General features: G+C 33.4%; 1 protein-coding gene and 1 long non-coding RNA gene across 10 annotated transcripts in view; both read left to right on the plus strand.

The window, feature by feature from the left end:
• LOC149779538 (4-trimethylaminobutyraldehyde dehydrogenase-like) overlaps positions 1-15,044 on the plus strand; it is a 97,827-nt gene extending 82,783 nt beyond the window's left edge. For all 7 annotated transcript variants that reach the window (XM_089940252.1, XM_089940244.1, XM_089940249.1 and 4 more), the window contains exons 7-10: positions 4,450-4,569; positions 10,050-10,238; positions 10,711-10,934; positions 14,282-15,044. In XM_089940252.1, the coding sequence (XP_089796378.1) occupies positions 4,450-4,569; positions 10,050-10,238; positions 10,711-10,934; positions 14,282-14,489 (741 nt within the window). In that variant the 3' untranslated portion in view covers positions 14,490-15,044. The remainder of the gene's footprint in view (positions 1-4,449; positions 4,570-10,049; positions 10,239-10,710; positions 10,935-14,281) is intronic.
• A 135-nt stretch (positions 15,045-15,179) lies between these two features.
• On the plus strand, positions 15,180-20,419 carry LOC149779539 (uncharacterized). 3 transcript variants are annotated; one of them, XR_016415666.1, is made up of 5 exons: positions 15,180-17,404; positions 18,029-18,193; positions 18,956-19,057; positions 19,423-19,653; positions 20,035-20,419. It is a non-coding gene; the product is annotated as an uncharacterized LOC149779539 (long non-coding RNA). The 3 variants fall into 3 exon arrangements; XR_016415667.1 differs by lacking the exon at positions 19,423-19,653; XR_016415668.1 differs by lacking the exon at positions 18,956-19,057.
• Positions 20,420-20,737: the final 318 nt, after the last annotated feature.

Here is a 20,737-nt window from a genome sequence, read left to right on the forward strand (position 1 = left end):
GTTGATTTACAGTTTATGTGTTTTTTTATGGGGAGCAAGAGTATGACGTCGCGAACGTCATATGGGACGCACAGGTAAGAGGGTTAGATTTTTATATGGGAAGTAAAGGGCTAATTAATAAATAAAGCATTTAGCATTTTACATGATAGACTTGATGTGGAAAATCCCATTGAATGGTCATTTTTTGACAGGAAGAGAGTATTGTTTTGTTCCTTATCTTTCTGTGAAAAAGCAGGTAACATAATTGTTACATTTCCATCTGTTTGTCGTTTGTTCCAACCATACACTTTCTATTCCACAGTAACTTTTATATCAGTTACGATAAATTTAATTCTCTTGGTTGGAAGGTTGTAAATACACCACTTCCTTGATATCTCATGCACAACAGGGTCCAGAAACATAGACCACACTATAAGCGAGGGCACCAGTTATCAAATGACCTCCATAACAATATGAAAGGATGCCATCCTCGCTGGTCATCAAGAAAACCATGCATGTGGGGGACACAGCTGATCTGTTTAATGGCTGAATACTCATTTTAAAATCGCATTGGGAACAGTTGTCAGTAAAGGTGGTGCTCACCAGATAATATGTACTTTTGAGAGAGTGATGTATGTAAGGTGAAGTAGTTCGCATTTAAAACATGCACAGTGGTGAGAATGTTGGCATACCTCTGTGCTACATTAATGTAATGTGGATGATATTTCTTTTGGATATTGTACTTTTGGAAATTTTACATGATTTAAGTACACTGCTAATTAAAATGACTGCTCCCTTGTGTTAAAAAATCAGTCTGAATTAGTCTAAAGTACACTATACATAGCAGCTATTAAAATAGGGAAAATGAATTTTGCCAGACTAGACAATACCAGCTTCTGAAAGTGCAATGAATGAATTACCAAATATATAAAATGTAAAAAAAGTTATTGGCTCTTTTTATACAATTTACCTCTGAAGTTCAGGAAGTGAAAATGACCAAGCAGAGCTAGCACTTTTTTGAAAGGTGCACATTTGAAGTAAGGCCAAGCTGTATCCTCTATAACCCATATTACACCCATCAGTGATACACCAGAATAAAGGGAATTAAAGGTTCTTTGCATTATACCTAAGATATACAAGGTCTTTTTTAAATAGCCAGTATAACCAGTGAGGAAAGCCAGGGAAATTCTTTTTCTTTAAAATCCTAACCCTATGCAAAATTCGAAACTGTAGAGCGCCACCTTAAAACAAATATACAAATGTTTGCAATTTTTTTATTTATTTTCATATAATTATGTATGTTGTTCTGAATAAAATGGTACATTCCTATTGATGTTAAGCATGAAAATGAGCTAATTATGATCATTTTGCTCTTGCTTACATAATTTGCCATGAGGTATGTTTGTGTGAGTAGTGACCTTAATTATGAGGAAATTAGAAGTCTTAGAATATAGGAGTAGAGTCAACTTAAATTTAAAACTGTTGCAATAAGTGACAGAAATATATGGTGAAAATGTTTCCTTTCATTTATTTGCAATGAAATAAAAAATGAAGAGAAAGTGAATTCGCTTCTTCCACTAAACAATAGGCAAATATTTTACACTTTGACCTTTGACCTTTATGAACCTGATGAGTTACCTCCCTTTTCTAATTGTAAAATTCATTGTTGATATCTCAGAAATAATTCTGGCTAGTTTCATGTTCCTGTCATTCAGCATAACATTGGTTGCTATGTTTACAAAATGTGATGTGCATTCTTAAAATAGCTCACTTTTATCATGGGGGGGAGGCTGGACTTGTTAGAGACTCTGACACTAATAAATACTGTTCTGTGGGGGGAAAGGCAGGAGAATTATTCAAAAGGATTGTTTTGATGCTTGCGACTTAAATGTTTCAGCCATATAAACATAATTAAATCATACAAAAATAATACCTATATCTTCTTTATGGTGGCGCTCACTAGATAATATGTATTTTTGAGAGAGTGACATATGTAAGGTGAAGTAGTTCACATTTAAAACATGCACAGTGGTGAGAATGTTGGCATACCTCTATGCTACATTAATGTAATGTGGATGATATTTCATTTGGATATTGTACTTTTGTAAATTTTACATGAATTAAGCACACTGCTAACTAAAATGACTGCTCCCTTGTGTTAAAAAATCAGTTTGAATTAGTCTAAAGTACACTATACATAGCAGCTATTAAAATAGGGAAAATGAATTTTGCCAGACTAGACAATACCAGCTTCTGAAAGTGCAATGAATGAATTACCAAATATATAAAATGTAAAAAAAGTTATTGGCTCTTTTTATACAATTTACCTCTGAAGTTCAGGAAGTGAAAATGACCAAGTAGAGCTAGCGCTTTTTTGAAAGGTGCACATTTGAAGTAAGGCCAAGCTGTATACTCTATAACCCATATTACACCCATCAATGATACACCAAAATAAAGGGGATTAAAGGTTCTTTGCATTATACCTAAGATATACAAGGTCTTTTTTAAATAGCCAGCATAACCAGTGAGGACAGCCGGGGAAATTTTTTTTCTTTAAAATCCTACCCTATGCAAAATACGAAACTGTAAAGCGCCACCAAAGTGCTTTTTCTAACTAAGTTATTAATTTTTGTGTAAAAATGACCTTTATTTTCAAGATGCCCAACAGTAGAGAGATCATTAACATAATTCCAACTGTTTTCAACAACCATCATGTGTACACAAAAACATTGTGATTTACATCACTGCTTTATGTTGCTGTTGAGTAGTCTGGTTCCCTAAACTGTAAATTCCCTGCTTTGATCTCTACTATAGTGGAATGCAATGCAATACTTAGCAGGGAACCAGACTAGTTATTGATTCAAATAAACAATCAAACAAGATTCCTGTTATTGAAAATTAAACGGAACATTTAGTTTGTGGAATAGCCATCATCGTCAACAGTCAAATTTGTTATTGTTCTATTAGTAAAATAATGATGCCATGATTTAATTGCAAATAATAGTGATGTTTCTTCTCATCCATGAGGAAATCTCCAAGTGCCAATTCAATATTTGAAAATTAATTACAAACTCTGAAACTAGCTTCTCATTAATAAAACTTGTCTGTAAAACAGAATTTTATATCATCAGGTATTCACTCAGTTGTCTTGCTAGCTTTGGTCAAATTTGTGAATGAGTATGCTGATTTAAGGTAGTTTAATTAGATAATGTTCATACAAACAAATTGTAATGGTGTTCGATTGATCACTCAAAATGAGTTGACCTGACACTCGACTGGGGTCGCCAGCTCTTACACGGGTTGGATTTGCATGCCTTTTAACTTTTCATTTATTCCACCCCCTTTATTTGATATAAAAGTCTAATCAGCATGGTAATACAAGGAGGTCAGCATATGCATTTATACAACAAATACTAATGAAAATCAGGTATCAAAACCTTATCGGCACTTAATTAGGTTCTCACAGAGACCCTTGTTGACATACCTGTTACAGTAGATTGATATAGTTCAAGTTTGAATACAACAGGGCACGTTGTATTTATGATCATTACGCTTAAACTGAACTAAAAGATGTAACTGGAACATGCATTTCACTGATGAAAATCTTATTTAATTGGTATTTGTTTATTATAGTGCTGTCTCAAGTAAGCATTAGTGACATTCATTGATCAAAATTTTGTTGCATACTGTTATTTACGGTGTACCAAGAATGTTATTTGGAAAGAAATTTTAATAAAATTCATGCCATCATATTAAAAGTCGATGATTTCATAATATCAAGGTTTCAATTACCAATATCGATCGCGTTTTTCTTTATGTTCAGCATATAGGGGTCCAATTTTTGGTACTTTCTAGTAAAAAGAAATGGGGTCCACGACTGACCCCGCATTATAAGTGGGTTCGTGAGTTACTGTGGTGCAAGTTATCGAGGGAGTGGTGTATAATTAAGGTAGGGTGTTTTGCATGCCACATTTGTGGCCCTGTCTTGAAGATCAAGGTCAGAGGTCAGTATCATCAGTTTCTCATTCCAGCATTTTAACTTTGTACATGTATGTTTTTCTGCAAGTCAGATGTGCAAGGTACCACAGTGTCATCAAGGTTAAAATGGTCACAGATCAAGTACCAACATGTTGTATTTCCTCAGCGTGTTAGGCAGGGACACAAATTCACCAAATTAATATAATAATAACAAGAAAAAGTTTTAAAGAAAGTGATAACTCATGTTTTCAGCTAGTAAATATAGATGAAATTGAATGCTGATAAAATCATATAAACTTTCAATCTAAAATTATTTTGTTTTTTATTTGGCATGTTATTAATCTGGCACATAGATACATTTGTTAGGTATTGTTAATTTCAGTGCCATTTGGCTTAGTTTCCTTTTTTAAGTTTGAATTCATGCATAAAACCCTTTTATTGTTTAATGTTCTCAAATGCAATTTTCTACGTGAATATATTGATATAATTCAGGGCATAAAACATGTGACCTTAGAGCTTGGAGGAAAATCGCCATTGATTATATTCGCTGATTCCAATCTGGATAATGCTGTCACTGGAGCCATGCTTGCTAATTTTCTGTCACAGGGTCAGGTAATTTTAAATGATGCAGAGCACATGACTTTCTTGTTATTATACCCCACCTCACAGAAGGGGGGGAATATACTAATCTGGTGCCCATCCATCTATCTGTCTTTCTATCCCCCACTCGGGCTCTTGTGGCCACAAATAGTCTACAGTTTGCCATGAAAGTTTATAAATATTATAGTCATCACCTTTGGATGTGAACATGGGTAAATAACTACTCCTGCAAGTGCTTTCAGAGTTATTGCCCTTTTTGTATGTGACTTCATGCAGTGTATGATGCAATCTTGTTTGTGCATCTGTCCCCAAAGTATTTGATGGATTGTCATGAAATGTGGTAAATATTTTGAATGTGACCTGAGGATGCACATATTTAAGAGTTTAATGTTGTTTTGGTTTTTTTCTCACCTTTTTCATTGGTAAAACTGTCAGTTGCCAAATCACACAGGACATGTCACCTGAAAAGTGTTTGCTAAGCTGTGTGATTCTACAAATGACATTTTATATTGTGATAAATTCAGAAAAGAAAGCCAAAAGGCATCAAACTCTTTATAATTGCAATTTTTATTGCTTTTTTAATGTTCTTATTTTAATATTTCTTACCAATTTAGAATCTCATTTAGTGTATGTGAGTGTATGAATACTAGGGGTCCAAAATGTTATACCTCGATAACTCACATGCAGTGGTCTCCAGAAACAAGAGACCACAATATAAGCAAGGCAAGGTTTGAGTTACCAAGAGATCTCATAAAATTCAAGAAGAGAATGCCATCCCTGCACAACACTGATAAACAGGAGATAACAATGAAGTTTTATTGCTGAATATTGGTTTTTAAAATGTGTTGGGAAACTATGTTAAGGAAGAACTTTTGCTTCTTTTTATCTATAAATTACTTTTATTTTCAAGATACCCAACCTTTGAAAAATTGCTAACAAAATTACTCCAAGCAGTTTCACCAACCATTATGTGTACATGAATACATTGTGTATTATGTCACTTCTTTTTGCTGTTGTTGATTTACAAAATCTAGGGACATTTATTTCGTGAAACAACTGTCAGTATCACAACTCATTTTATTTATTGTTCTGTTAGTAAAATATTGATGCCATGAATTCATTGCAAGTAATAGGGAAACTTTACCTCATCCTTGAGGACATCTCGGGGTACCAATTCAGGAATGTGAACTTCACTACAAACTTGGGAACTTGCTTCACCATAGTATAAACTGTATCTTTGAAACAAAGTTGTAATCCACCATGTGCTAATTTTGCCTGGTTGCCTTACTATCTTTGATCACATTTGTGAATGAGTAGCCTAATTTAAAGTAGATTAATTTTATTACTTATATAATATTTATAATAGTGTTTGATTGATCAATTCAAATGAATCGACCTGACACATGACTGTGACTGCTAGCTGTTACACAGTTATAATTTCTATGCCATTTAATTTTTCTCATATTCCACCCACTTCTTTTTTGATACAGAAACCTAATTAACTTGATAATACAAATCAGGTCTGCATTTAATTTAGTGTATCAAGATAACAAAATAGTTCTACAAGTTGGCACTTAATTACGTTCTCACAGAAATGATTGTGGATATAGCTGTGACGGTAGATCAACATTTTTTGCATTTGAATAGAAGAGGGCATATTGCATTTATGAAGATTGCGCTAAAACTGAACTAAACAATAAAACTAAAACACGAATTTCACTTTTTTTCTAAGATGTTGTCATAGTAGACATTAGTGTCATTTTCATCGATCCAACTTTCATCAAATACTGTTGTTTACAGTGTACTGAGAATGTTGTTTGGAAAGAAAAGTCACAGCATATACAATTTCTTATTACAGGTTGAGAATTTCTTGATGTTGATTCAAATTTCCATGCACTAACCACTGTTTTTGAAAATAAAATGAGTGATATATTAATGTTTCATGTACCAATTTTGATCTTTATTTTTTCATGACAAGGAAATAAGGGCCCAATCTTTGGGGCATTTTATAGTTTAAAAAAATGGGATCCACACCTGACCCTGCATTATAAGTAGGTTTGTGAGTTATCCAGGTGTGAGTTATCTTGGGACTGGTGTATATTGTTAGTATTTGGTCCCCACAACAGCAACAACAATCATCACCACAACTTGTCCCTACATCCATTTGCCAATGGTTTTAATTCTATTTGTGACAAGCTGCTGGGAAAGTGTTGTCGCCTCACAGTTTTTCACGTGTATCCCTACTCTGAAAAACTTGACAGATCTTCTTCATTGAGAGATTTAAATAATTTTGGTTTGTGCTCATACTACTGTTTAAGTGGCCAACGGACAAGTTCTTTTATTCAAAATGCTTGATGAACTCGTCTTTAGAAAAAATATTTCTTGTCTAAAAATAGATTTCAGTGTTTCCATGTAGAAAATCTATCTGATGTGGGAAATTTAGTGAAAGTTATCAGAGTTTGACCATTCCTGACGGAGCAGATTGATGAAAAATACCGGTGACACCTGACCTTGACATGGTGTGTTTGCAAGATTTTTATCCAGGTTTATATCAGATTTCGAATGATTTTTTTTCAGAAAAAGTTGCAATGATTTCTTATTTGATTTCAGTAAATCAATTTATTTCAATTTTGAGAAATCAGTTATAACAATTTTAATTTCATTTTGAATGTATACAGTATACCTGCCTCTGCTTGCAGTGTTTACATTAGTTATGTTGCACATGATTCTGTTAACAGAAATATGTATTTTTATAAAAGTAGTTCTTTCCACAGTTTATACAGAAATAAATGCAACTCATCCTGGTTATGTTAAGACAGATTTGTTACATGTATCAACAAAATTGCAATTGCAATTTATTGAGGAGGTTGCTCTAGGTGGCTGAGTGGTCTAAAAAACTTGCCTTTACTGCTCACTGCCATCTCACCTCTATCCATGTGGGTTCGAGTCTCAGGCTCAGCCAGTGTGGGTATGTGAGAAAGGTGCCAGTAGATTCCTGTGGGTCAGTGGTTCTTCCTGCACCAATTATAATGGCCCCATGTATAGCCTATCTTGTGCTGAGAAATGGCGTTAAACCCTAAAACAACAACGATAGACAAATCACATTGATTCAAAAAAATTCAACAGCTATTGACATATTTGTTTTATAGTTTAATGCAGTGTATGAGACAACCTCATCAACTCATATTTTCCTGCAGGTTGTGATGAATTACCCAGATACAACATATTCATTATGTTGATGACATTGAGATGTACATATTGATAAATCATTCAGTTTTGTTAGAGTTATTGCCCTTTCTGTCTCAAACATTTATACAGTGTATTGACAGTCTTGACTTTATAACTAGACCTGCAGTTTTTGATGGATTATCATGAAACTTGTTCATGATATGGAGGTGCACATATTAAAAACTGTTTTTGTTAGAGTTATTGCCCTTTGTGTCTTGACCTAAATGCAATGTAAGACAGTCTTGATATCACAAATAGTCTAGCAGCTTTGATGGATTGCCATGAAACTTGGTAAATATTCTTTTCATTTACTGAAGATGGATGCCTCAACAACTTGCTTTGGTCCCACAATTTTCATAAGATTTTTTGCACATTTTGTTTTGTAGCTTATATTGCACAAAAAGGCAGTCATGTTAGAACAAAAAGGCAATCATGTTAGAACAAAAATCCCACAGCTTCTCATGCAGTTTTGAATGGATTGCTGTGAAACTTGGTACATATTATGGTAATCATCTAAACATTGACAAATATTTGTGCTCCCTTGATTTTCATAAGAGTTATTGCCCTTTTTTAATAACAGCTATGATCAGTATATAACAGAATTTTGTGAATGCATCTACGCTTGCAACTTTGTAGTTATCTGGTGACCAGTCAATATGCTGACAATATTTTCAGTTGAGTTGTGGATGGGGATGGGGTATAGTTACAAGGGTGATACATGTGGTCACAGGTTCGAACCCTGGCCAAGTCATACCAAAGACTTATAAAAATGGAACTAACAGCTGCCTCACTAGGTGCTCAGAATTAAGAGGTTAGTGTTAGGACTCATCGGCCTGGTGTCAGGATAATATGACTGGGTGGGACATCATGCTACATGTCTACGGCATGAATCCCCAGTACTAGACATCACTATAAACTGCCATAGTGCAGACATCATAGCGATATGACTGAAGTGTTTTTACAGCAGCTATTTACATGGGCAAATTGTATCTTGTTAGACATATGGTTTTACTGTGCTCTCTGTATTCCTTCCAGATTTATGATGGGAAGAAAAAAAGAAAAGAAAATATTTAAGATCTTCAACAAGTACAAACAGCTGAAAGTACTCTTGATAGCTCAGATTTGTTTATACAGTGAGACCTTAAGATCAGAAACCCTTTGGACCAAATTATTTCTTTGGTTTAAGTGGTCTCAACCCTCTTTGGACCAAAGTATTGGTTTCAGGAGTTTTTATACACTGACGCTTCAAGATAATAAAAAAAACTATGGACCAGACTACTATAATTTTTGTCAGGATGATTTTAGTTTATGGAGATAATAAGATACAAAGAATGAAACTATTTAGTTTCAGGCAGATTTAAGTTTTGGTGTGATGGATGTCATTGTATATAAATTTTTTGAGGCAGAGGAAACTTGAAGATCTAGAGGAACCTTTATTCTTGCACATAACAAAATCAGGGATCCAATACAAGACCATTGAAGTGTAAAGCAAGAGTGCTACTTCTTTGTAACTTACATGTCCAGAATTGAAGAGAAGAAAACATTTGAGCAGACGTTTTAGTGGGTTTTCCAACATCAGCATCAGTGTGTGCAAATTCAGTAACACTTTGTTTTGAGCATTTAAACAGATTTTGTGTATTCTTCAAATTTGTTTGTTACCCTTTTTTTTTAAAAGCCAGCTGTTGCTGCAGTTGACCATTTTCTGCTGGGTGTTTTGTACAAATAATTCTTTTCTGCCACCAACTTCCTAGATTTGGTTCCAATTCAAAATCTTTGTGAAGAAACTCTTTTTTATATGCTGTCTCTTACTTTTTTATGACTGATACCTATATGTGAACATTATAAGTTTATACTTTCTGAGACTATATATATATATATATATATATATATATATATATATATATATATATATATATATATATATAAAACCTTATGGTGGTCTGAATATGAAGGGTGTGGGAAAAGAAAAAATGTTAAAAATAATAAAAAGTTAAAAGTAATAAATATAAACTTTTGGGGGACATCTCTCCCTATTTTACCAGTAGCATCCAATGCTATGAAACTTGTTTTTATGTATCTGTAATGTCTAATTTAACAATGAAGAGTTAGAATTTATGGTTTTATTACTTGAATAATTTTCAGGTTTCTTATTGTTCAATTAATAAAGAATACATTTGCTCAATTTATGATGAGGTGTCAAAGAAACCTGAAGTTTTCGTACATGTATATTAACTCGAAATTCATTTTTATAAGTTTATTTGCAGGTATGTTCAAATGGCACCAGGGTTTTTGTTGAGAAGAGCATCAAAGAATCTTTTCTGAAGAGGTTAGTTGCCAGGACAACCAAGATGAAGATAGGTGACCCATTTCAAGAGGAGACAACTGTGGGGGCCACTATCAGTGAAGACCAAGCCAATAAAGTCCTGCAGTACATTGATACTGGTAAAAATGAGGTAATGCTCAAGACGTAATGTCACTAATGTTCCTACTTTTCTCAGAATTTGTTTTCGGTCCAATTAAGATTTTCATTTTCTTTTATGTGATATGGAATGATCATTCAGAAGATAGAGAAAAAAATTAAAACTGAATTTTTATGTCAAATTCTTATTGAAATGCTCTCAGCACATCCTTGCAAAAGAGCAAAACTTAAAATTTGTCTCAAATTGTACAATATTTATTATCCTTGATTTTTATATTAACATAAGAACACTCTACAATGAAGAAAAATATCGTCATAGAACAAATGCAAAAAAGAAGTTTCAAAGAAGACAAAGTATTGATGAAAACCATAGGTGTTCTTTTTAAGATAGGTTCAAATATATTGACCTTAAATTTCATATGTTTGCTTAAACTTGGAATTTCCATATTGAAAACATTATAACAGGGAAGAAAATTTGAATAGTTGAGGATGGTTTATTATTGCAGGGTGCCCAGGTTTTATGTGGAGGAGAGAGGGTGTATCCTGGCCCAGAACTTGGAGGGGTATATCTCAGTCCTTGTGTATTCACAGATTGCCATGACGACATGACAATTGTCAGAGAGGAGATTTTTGGCTCTGTCATGTCCGTTCTGTCATTTGACACGGAGGAAGAGGTTATTGCACGGGCAAATGATACTGAATTTGGTTTAGCAGGAGGAGTTTTCACTAAGTAAGTGAGCGGAGAGCATTCAGGATGTTGATGTATTATCTGCATGTGCAAGAGGTTATTTCTGGTATTTATAATACCATATATACTCTCTTATAAGTTGAGTCAAATTGCAAACAACAAAGATCCTGATCTGCCTTAGGATAATGCATCTGCAGATCAGTGTCTATGCTGATTGTTCTACTGATTACTCTTAACAAACTGCACAGTCCCAGATTTGCTGGTGCATTATGCGATGGAAGATATGGCTCTTTGCAGTTTGCAGTTGGACTTGTCTTATAATAAGTGAGTATATATATATATGGTAGTATATATATGGTAGTTGTGGTTAGTATTAATAAATACAGAAGTGATTTATGAGGTTTAGATTTTGACTGAGTGAAAAGATAAATACTGGAGATGATCCTCTGTTTGTTTTCCATCCATTAGCCATTTTACCCAACCCTTTTTATGGTAGTAAATGTTGTTTTTCTACTTTACTATTCTTTAAAAATGTAGACCCTGAAGCAGGTAATTTTACCAGTGAAATAAAAAATGCAATGCTAAATGAATGCAAATGAAATGCATAATTAACATAAGTTAAATGATTAATGCATTTGAAAGAAAACCACAGACACATGCAAACTGATGAATGATGAATACAAATATAATGATGGATGAATGCATTTGACAAATGGATTTTAAACTCTATTATATCACACAATTGAAAGCCTATTTTGTATAATAATCTGGGATCAGATTTTTTTAAAATGACAGACAATTTATTTCACTTCTTACAAACCATGACATTGCACTTTTCAAAGCAGACATAATAAATAACATTGGTGTGGTCATGACACCGTCACATGTGGTTGTATTTGAATAAAAAAATTCAACAAAATGATAAAAGAAATAAAATTTGCTTGTAAATACTCAACAACTACATTCTTATATTTATCTTCTCCTGATGATGAGTTATTTCTTTTGCATTTTATGCATTTGCTAGTTCATTAAAATGCACTTGTAACAAGACACATGAAAGCAACAGTTCTCTCCCTTGAACACTTGTAATAAATGTGAAATCAGAACTGATTTATGAAACCATTATCAAAAAATGATGAGCTGATAGCTAAAATACAAGCATGAATGGAATGCAAAGAAAATGAATTCTAAAGGCATTTGAAATGGAAACGGTTCACAAATGAAATGCAGATTTTGTAAATTACCAATTTCTGGGTCTGTAACCTCTAGTAAGTATTAGTAATATCAGGTAGTTTTATTCCAAGGCCAAATTACATGAAGCACCATTCTATGGTCTCCACTTTATGGATAAAATGGATATAAAAAATGTGTTGAAATTGATAAGCTTAATTTGCTTATAATTAGTAGTGTCAACTTTTCATGTTTTGAATATGGTAAATGTACCTTTGAGTGCAGTACTGGAGAAAAAGTGGAAATCTGCAGGTAAGTGTGAAAATCCATGCATATGAGACAAGATTCATTTTTATGACATTTGTCTTGAAAAATTATGTGTTTATTTTGCACCCAAAAAAAAGAACATTTTACAGTTAAGCTTCATGCTTGTATTTCTGTAGGAATTTTTAAAACGAAGCACATTTCCAGTCAAATTTAAATAACAAAAATATTTATCAAAAAGAATCAAAATACTGTGTATAAACTGATTTACATTGCTCTTTGAACAAGAAAAAAGTCAAAAGTTAATATTGTACTTAGAACATAAAAAAAACATTTAAATGCCATAAAAGGGGAAGGGTATTCATAAACTTGAGAAAAGGCTAAGACAACTTTTCTTTCTCTGCATATTTCAGCAATGACGCAGTTTTATTTAACCTGAATTGGCCACTTCTGTGGAAAATATATATATATATATATATATATATATATATATATATATATATATATATATATATATATATATATATATATAACATTGTCAGACCAAAGCTTGTCATTGTTTGTGGTTGTTTTCTTCTTTAGTGATTATTTTTAAAAAAATCTGTATTTGAACAGCATTTATTCAGAAAATTAACCTTGCAATACACCAGCGGTTTGGAGTAAAATGTCATCTCAAAGTTTCAAATAAACTAACAGAATTCTGTGCACTTAAATAAAGCTGAGAGAGTATAAGAATTACTGCAAATTGGTATTTATTCGTGGCAGTATTAAATAGATAACCTCGAGCCAACGTTATTATATCAAATAAATGAGTTCTGACAAAAACACCACACCACACAATAGCTATTACGCAATAGACAGGTGCCATACTCCGAAAAAATCTGAAGATATTACTCTTTCATATATATATATATATATATATATATATATATATATATATATATATATATATGATACACCATAATGTTACAAATTACTTATTTACAAAAATATGAGGAATTAAAAATCTTTAGAAACAATTGCTTGGCCTGATCGCAGCATGTTTGGGACCATTGTTTGAAGTATGTAGAAAAATAATTGAACATTGCAACTCACTCAAAAAGGAGAAAATTAGCCTGCAATTTTAATTAATTTGAGCCCACCACTGAAAAGTTTAGTTGACATGATTTACCTCATCATCAGCATTATTAAGTTTCTGAAATTATTAGTAGTTGATGATGCCTGGGTGAAATGTCTTCAAGTCCAAGATAAAAATGAGTACATTTGTAAATGTAGAAATGTTTTGTTTATTGTGACAGTAATTTGAATCCTTTATAAACTGTATATATGCTCAGAAAACACACTCAACATACAAGAAATCTGGAGTGAGTGATTTGGATTTTTTAACATAGCTTTAACATTATTTCAGTCATATTGCTATGATGTCTTCAGTGTGGCAGTTTATAGGGATGCCTAGCACTGGGGCATCATGCTGCAGACATGTAGCATTGTATCCCACTCAGTCACATTATCCTGACACCAGGCGAAACAGTCCTAACACTAACCTCTTAATGCTGTGCACCAAATGAGGCAGCTGTTTGTGCCATTTTTTATAAGTCTTTGGTTTGACTCATCCTGGGTTCGAACCTGCAATCTCCCACATCTGAGGCCAAAAAAATCTTAAAATAGTTAATAATATTGTAGATTTAGGAGTTTTAATATAAATAAAACATGTAGGAAAATATGCTGTCACATATGATATGTATTTTATCATGCTGGTCTAATGATCGATCAGCAAGAATGAGACTGATGTGTGTGTGTGTGTGTGTGTCATTGATACGATCTGATAAATAGATAATGTGCGTTGCATATCATTTAATGTATAGTACACACGGAAATTTAGAACTTACAATCTAGAAATACTATATTTGTGTATATTTTCATAAATGTCTATACCTGATTTTTTTTTACCACAGCAATCTTCAAAAAGCTCATCGGGTGATTTCCAAGATGGAGGCAGGATCACTGTATGTGAATAATTACAATGTTTATCCCATTGGTGTGCCGTTTGGAGGTTCCAAGAAATCTGGCATAGGTCGAGAAAATGGGCCTCAGGCATTGGACTATTATACACAAGTCAAGTCTGTTTATGTTGAAATGAACAATGTGGAAGCCCCGTTTTGATATATAGAAATATAACAAATGTGAGACCTTAAGTTTGTGTTCTTCAAAATGAAATTTATGAAGACAGTAGAAAATTTTTAAATGCCACATTTATTCAGCGCTGGAGAAATCAACTGTCTGGAAGATTGGGACATTTTCACCATTTTGTTGGACAAATAAATTGTAAATTTAGTTTTCTTTAATACTATGTGAAATATAAAGGAAAGATTTAATATTTATGCAATTCTATAAAAAAAAGTTCTGTTATCCTTGCATGTAACTTATTTTCCGTTTTTGCAGCCCATTGATTTTGCAGAAAAATGTTTCATAAATTTTTGCTCAGAAGACCATTGTATGTATGATCTGGGTAATTGATTAATTGATCCATCAGCCAGGGGTGGCCTATATCAATCAGCTATCATATAACCAGGGAGGATCCGGGCTTTTATAAAGTTGTCACCAAAAATAATGCCAACCTCATTATTTTGTCGCCAATTTTCTAAAAATGTCACCAGAGCAAGTAGTGAATATTTTTCCATGTTAATTAATGTAATAGACAATAAAAATTGAAAAAGATGGGATATTTATTATTTTATTGACAACAAGCAATACAGCCATAATATTACAAAATAAATCATTACATGACTGTTTTGCACTACTTCCAAGGTCTTTGCATCCCGCATCACCGTTAGTGCATAGGTATGTCTGTCGTCACCTGAAATAAATGCAATACCAAATTAAAAATATCTACTTTTCTGACATCTACAGTCTCTATCTCTCATTTTTTTTTTTAAGAGAAACATCAGGTATTAAGCAAATCTATATTATGCATTTTATTTTCCAAATAATAGTTGTGTAAGAAACTTTAGTTAATGACATTTTAATACTAAAACCCTATGATCATTCTTTGCGAATGTAAGATAACTGATCTATAATGTGACTGACGATTTCATGGCGTTCAGGAATTAAATGCTTCCTCCCTTATGGCTAGCTTCACAAAGTACATTTCCGTCAACCAGGAGTTCAGAAATTTATTTTTGCCGTACTTTATGTGCTTCGCTTGTAGTGAATTGCTTCTAAATCCCAAGAATGATCACTGAATGCTGTAGATTATTTCTCGACAAGCAAACTAGGAACTCTATTCCCACCAATGAAACTTACACGAGTCAATACTTGGCATTAATTTACCGTATCTGTAAGCATTAATTACAAAATTTAATTAAAAGAAGGACTGAAGAAACATACAGAGCATATCTGCCCCCGAAAAACTAATTCAGAATAAATGTTATTTAGTAAGCAGTGTTATATGCATATATGAGTTAACAATAAGGAAAAAAGGTGGGATATAAAATGTGGGAAATAGTTATCAGATGTATGGTAGCTTGAGACCACGTTTGAACTGTTAACATAAATTCATACCCATTTGAGGTATTGTTAGTTATAACAAAAAGGTATTGTTTATTTGTCAATCAGTTGCTAGTACTTTCACTCACTTTAGAACAGGCGGTTTCTTTGAAGTTTGTCAAAAAGGCTTGAGTCTAACCTTTAGCTATTGTGCAGTTTGGGGCACAGATGACCATAATATGAAATGGGGGCATGTGGGGGTGGGGGGGAATAACACACTCCACAGGGTGACTATTTAGTGAAAACGATGCTTAAATATGCTGCAAGAAACTTCCCGATGATAGGTCCCAATCTGTATGTATTCAAATTCAATCTCCCAACTTGGGTTTTGAAAAGATTTATTTTTTGCATGACACGCTAGAATAACTGTACAGTATTACCGGTAACTAAATTTATTCAGTGGCTATTTGAATTCTTTGGAAATCTTTCTGTACATTGGAAACTTAAACACAGAAGGGGCATTTTTTGTTGGAAGGTATTTGGATTTTTTTGGAACTATTGGAATTGAAAGGACTTTTAGGAGATAGGAATTGATTCACCATGCTGTAAGTTAATTTAATTCTTTCTCTTCTGTATTTTGAGAAATTATTTTCAATCATGCAAATTGTTTGTTTTGTTATTTCTTGTTGCGTATTTTAAGTCCCTGAAGTTGTAACACGGGATTGATGGCAAAAGTAAATGCTCATTGAGCAAAATTGATATATATTTCTTACCCTGCCTGGATTCATGTTTGGTGACACACTCCTTCTTCAAAATATCACAAGAAGTTGTAAATGAATTGATGACTTGTGCCTTGATACATGTCACAGAACATCTGCTTTAACTTTGTATCATATCTCAGCCACGGGTGCCGAAGTTCAAATTTTCAGGAACGTTTGACTCGGTCATCATGATATGGTGTTGCACTTTAAGCATTTCTACCATCACTACATGTCGATGATGTTGAATTGTCAAGTATAACATCAGGTTCATTGACTGTGTTGTCAGATGAATTTGCACTAAATCCAAATGCTGTTAATTTTGTTAAAGGCACAATAGTGCAGAGTGTCTGTAATTTTGTGAATGTTACAGATCATGTAACTAGTGAAATGTGTTGACTTATAAGCTGAAATAATTCAAAATAACCTAGAGTTTGAGATGATTAAATTGGGCAATTGATAAATAAACGAGAGAAAATGAATTTTTGTGGGGGCCCACTTTAATTGAAACTTGTAGGTCACGAACTGTTACGGAAGCCTCACATGATCACAAAAACGTATACGTCATCTTCATCCAGTGGGCGGGTTATGAGTCACGTGGTTGTAATTTAAATATCTACTATAAACAAAAATGGCGGACACACATGAGAATCAAAAATGTAAAGGTCGGCCGCGCTTGTCGCTTTCCGAGAAGAAACGTCGAAAAACTGTCTGAGAAACCGAACGGGACTTATCAAGGATTCGTCTTGGGGACCAGTTTATTCGATGGAGAGCATTGATGTAAGAGTTAGGACTGGCATCAGACACTGAAATGGCGAAGTTGTTGTTGGACAGGTAAGCCAATGTCTGTTCCCCAGAATCAAGTTGGGGTGGAATATATTATTTATTTTTTTATAACAGCGTGCTCATAAAGGTCATCTTGTACACCTGTCAGTTATCTTCGTGAGACAGGTTTTTTAAAATTCGGCGAGGGAACTTAGATACATTTACAAGCGTTATTATTATTTATATCATATATATCCCTCTCTCTCTCTCTCTCTCAGACACACACACACACACACCCCTTATGTTAATGTGACATGCACATTACTTGCATAAAAGTTTAATAACCTTATCATGTAAACGTGATGGAACAAATAATAAGATTTTATTGTACATCTTTCAGCTACTAATAAATCTATTATAAAGCACTGTATTGACTACAATTACAAAAAGATCTCTAGTCATGATAAGAAAGGATGTTGTAGTGCTCCCAGAATATATGGCTGGCAGATTGTTATCAGTTAAGTTTTGAGTTGCAGTTAAGTTAGTTTTATTATGTGAATTTTGTTTAGATCTATTATTATGTATTCCTGCTTAAATGAAGTATTTCAGTTCTAAGTGTTTAACACAGTGCACAAAGAAACAGATTTAAAACATAACTTATAACACAAATGAATATTTAATTCATATTTTAAGTTACAAAGTTACAAAGAATATAGCAAAAGATGAACCCAAGCATACAGAACCGATGGCCAGTACATTTTCATGCTTCACATCAACACCTGGCCAAGTGCTTTTGCAACATACTGAGAGAATGAAGACACCTTCAGTATCTGAAGTATTTGCTATTGAATCAGGAAGGTAAAAATGACAAATTTCTTGCAGATTTTTTTTGTGTGTGGGTGGGAGTTGTCTTACAATTGTCATTCTGCTGAAAACAATGATGTAACAAATGCAATGCTGATAAAGGACATTATTATAACTGCCAGCAGGTTGAGTTCCCACTTCATGCTTTTCTTAGTTTGAGTTCGAAAAAAAAACCCTTGAATTTCACTTTCTCAAAAGTGGGGTTGGGTATTTCAACTGTGCCACTTGGTTATGCAAAAAAGTTCCTGTATACTGTGCTGGCTAACCCAATAATCACAGCTGTTTTTTTTTCCCCCACTCAGTACTTAGAGGACCAGTGATTGTATATTGAAATTGTGTCTACATGCCTCATATGCTTTCTTTATGCTGTTTCCCATTTATACATGTATCTATGTCCCACATGCAGTTCTTGCTAACACCCTCTTCCCATCTATCCACTTAGCTCATGATGAATGAACATAAGACATATTTAATTTAAAAACAAAATACTGAGATAACAGTTGAAGTTTGTTTTTGGAAACCACTGGCAGTTCATTAGAACTTTATTCATTAGGACTGGTGATATAACTTATTTGGGATTTAATTTACAATACTGTAAGTTCTTTTTAAATTTCATTTTTTTATTCTTGGGAATTAAATGACTTGTTGGTTTTCACTCTTTACTGTTATAAAACTTTTGGAATTGAAAAGCTGTTTCTGTTTTGATGATTGCTCTTCATGCATTTTTAACTTTATTTTATCTACCTACTTTTCAAGGTTGCCAAACAAATGGATAATATGGCTTTATTACAATGGTCCCAAGACATGAACCAGTTTTGGTTTTCATGCAAGACTGCTAGCAGCTATGGACAATTTTTTGTGAGTTTTCAGTCCTTTTATTTGAAACATATATGTAAACATTTGCTATTGTATAATTTTGTATTACAGTGCATAATCCTTATCTTCTGATTTCTTTTAATGTATTTTGTATCCATATATATTCATCACCAAATCTTCTAGGTATGTAGTTTATTAAAATTTATTTGAAATGTCAGAGTAATGTGGAATATTGAAGGAACAATGATCTGAGGAAAATTTGAATCCTGCTACGCTAACTATTAGCCAGGTCTACAATGTAGCTTTCGCTTTATGATATAAATCAAGTTGTCTTATCAATATGGGGTCACGATGACAAAAGAGACCAGCTTTAGGTGCTAAAGGTATTGATTGTGGCATTCTTTCAGAGTATCTTGAGGAGTGTCCTAAATCACATCACCAATAAAAATGAGTAGATCCTCTCACATGGCCAAGGCATTAATAAATGTCTTCATGAACCTCACCTGGAGAATGAAGAGCTGACAAAGCCTTGGCTTGATGAAGATGATCCGAAGAAGGAAGCCAAAGTGCTGAAAACCTTGGCACAGGTGCTCTTGGACCAAAGGTTCCTAAACAGTGGAGTATTACTTAAATTTCAGGTATGCCATTTCAGGATTGCAACAATTGCATGGTATTTAAAAGAAAAATGTGAAGACCACTTTAAATGTTTTTATTCTCAACTTAATAATAAATTACTGTATATATTTACCATTTGAAGATCTGAAGAAGTTAGAATTCATAAGATGTGTGCACATGATACATGTATAGTGACTCTCCCTTCTCAAGTCTTTGGTAATTTCAGGTATAATACATGCACATCAGGTATAAACAATTCCATGACACTCTATCAATAAACACTTCAGTAAAGATTTTATGTATGCAAAAATTACCAACAGTAATGATTATTTAATAATTGTATTAGTCTGTTAGCAGATTACAAATAACACATGTTACAAGATACATGTTTTTGATAATTGCAGAAGCACTGCTGAGCTTGAAGTTTTTCATCAGCAGATCATGATGTACAGTGCCAGGAGATTTTCATACATCCCTCCTGTGTACAGGATTAGGAATGAGCTAGCTGTTTTGGATCACAATATCCATAGTGGCTGAGGTGTAATGAGAAACAAAGAAGGGGAGATAGTGTAAGCTTGTTTCACTACAGGACATTAGAAATAATTATATATATTGATTGTGCATTATGATCCCTGCCTGGAGATCAGACGAATGGAATATTATTCACATGTACAAGTCATGAAAACTTTGTATTAGATACAAGTCATTTTGCAACAATCGGCACACATTTATATTTGTGGTAAGGAATCTTAATATTTTCATGCATACAGATCTTGTAATTAGTATTGTTATCATTCTAGTGGATATTTATTTTGATTTTAGCAATGCAAGTCTAATAATTAGATCCAGTGATATGTATAGCACTTTCCCAGGGGATCGACACACTTTATTAAGGATATATGGGGTTTATGGAATATCCTCAGGACGTTTGGGGTAGATGCTGTCATCATGATGATTACTAGCTAATACCTGTTCATGAAAACATGTTGCTTTCTGAAGGAATGGGCAAAAATGCATCTTGTCTCACATAGTATTTTGTAGATAGAACAAATAAGAACAAAAACAACCCCGAACAACTCCTTCTTGGGAACTGATCATGAGGCTCTA

Source organism: Sinohyriopsis cumingii, chromosome 17 (assembly GCF_028554795.1).
Source record: "Sinohyriopsis cumingii isolate HCF-2022 chromosome 17, ASM2855479v2, whole genome shotgun sequence".
NCBI classification, from domain to species: Eukaryota; Metazoa; Mollusca; class Bivalvia; order Unionida; family Unionidae; genus Sinohyriopsis; species Sinohyriopsis cumingii.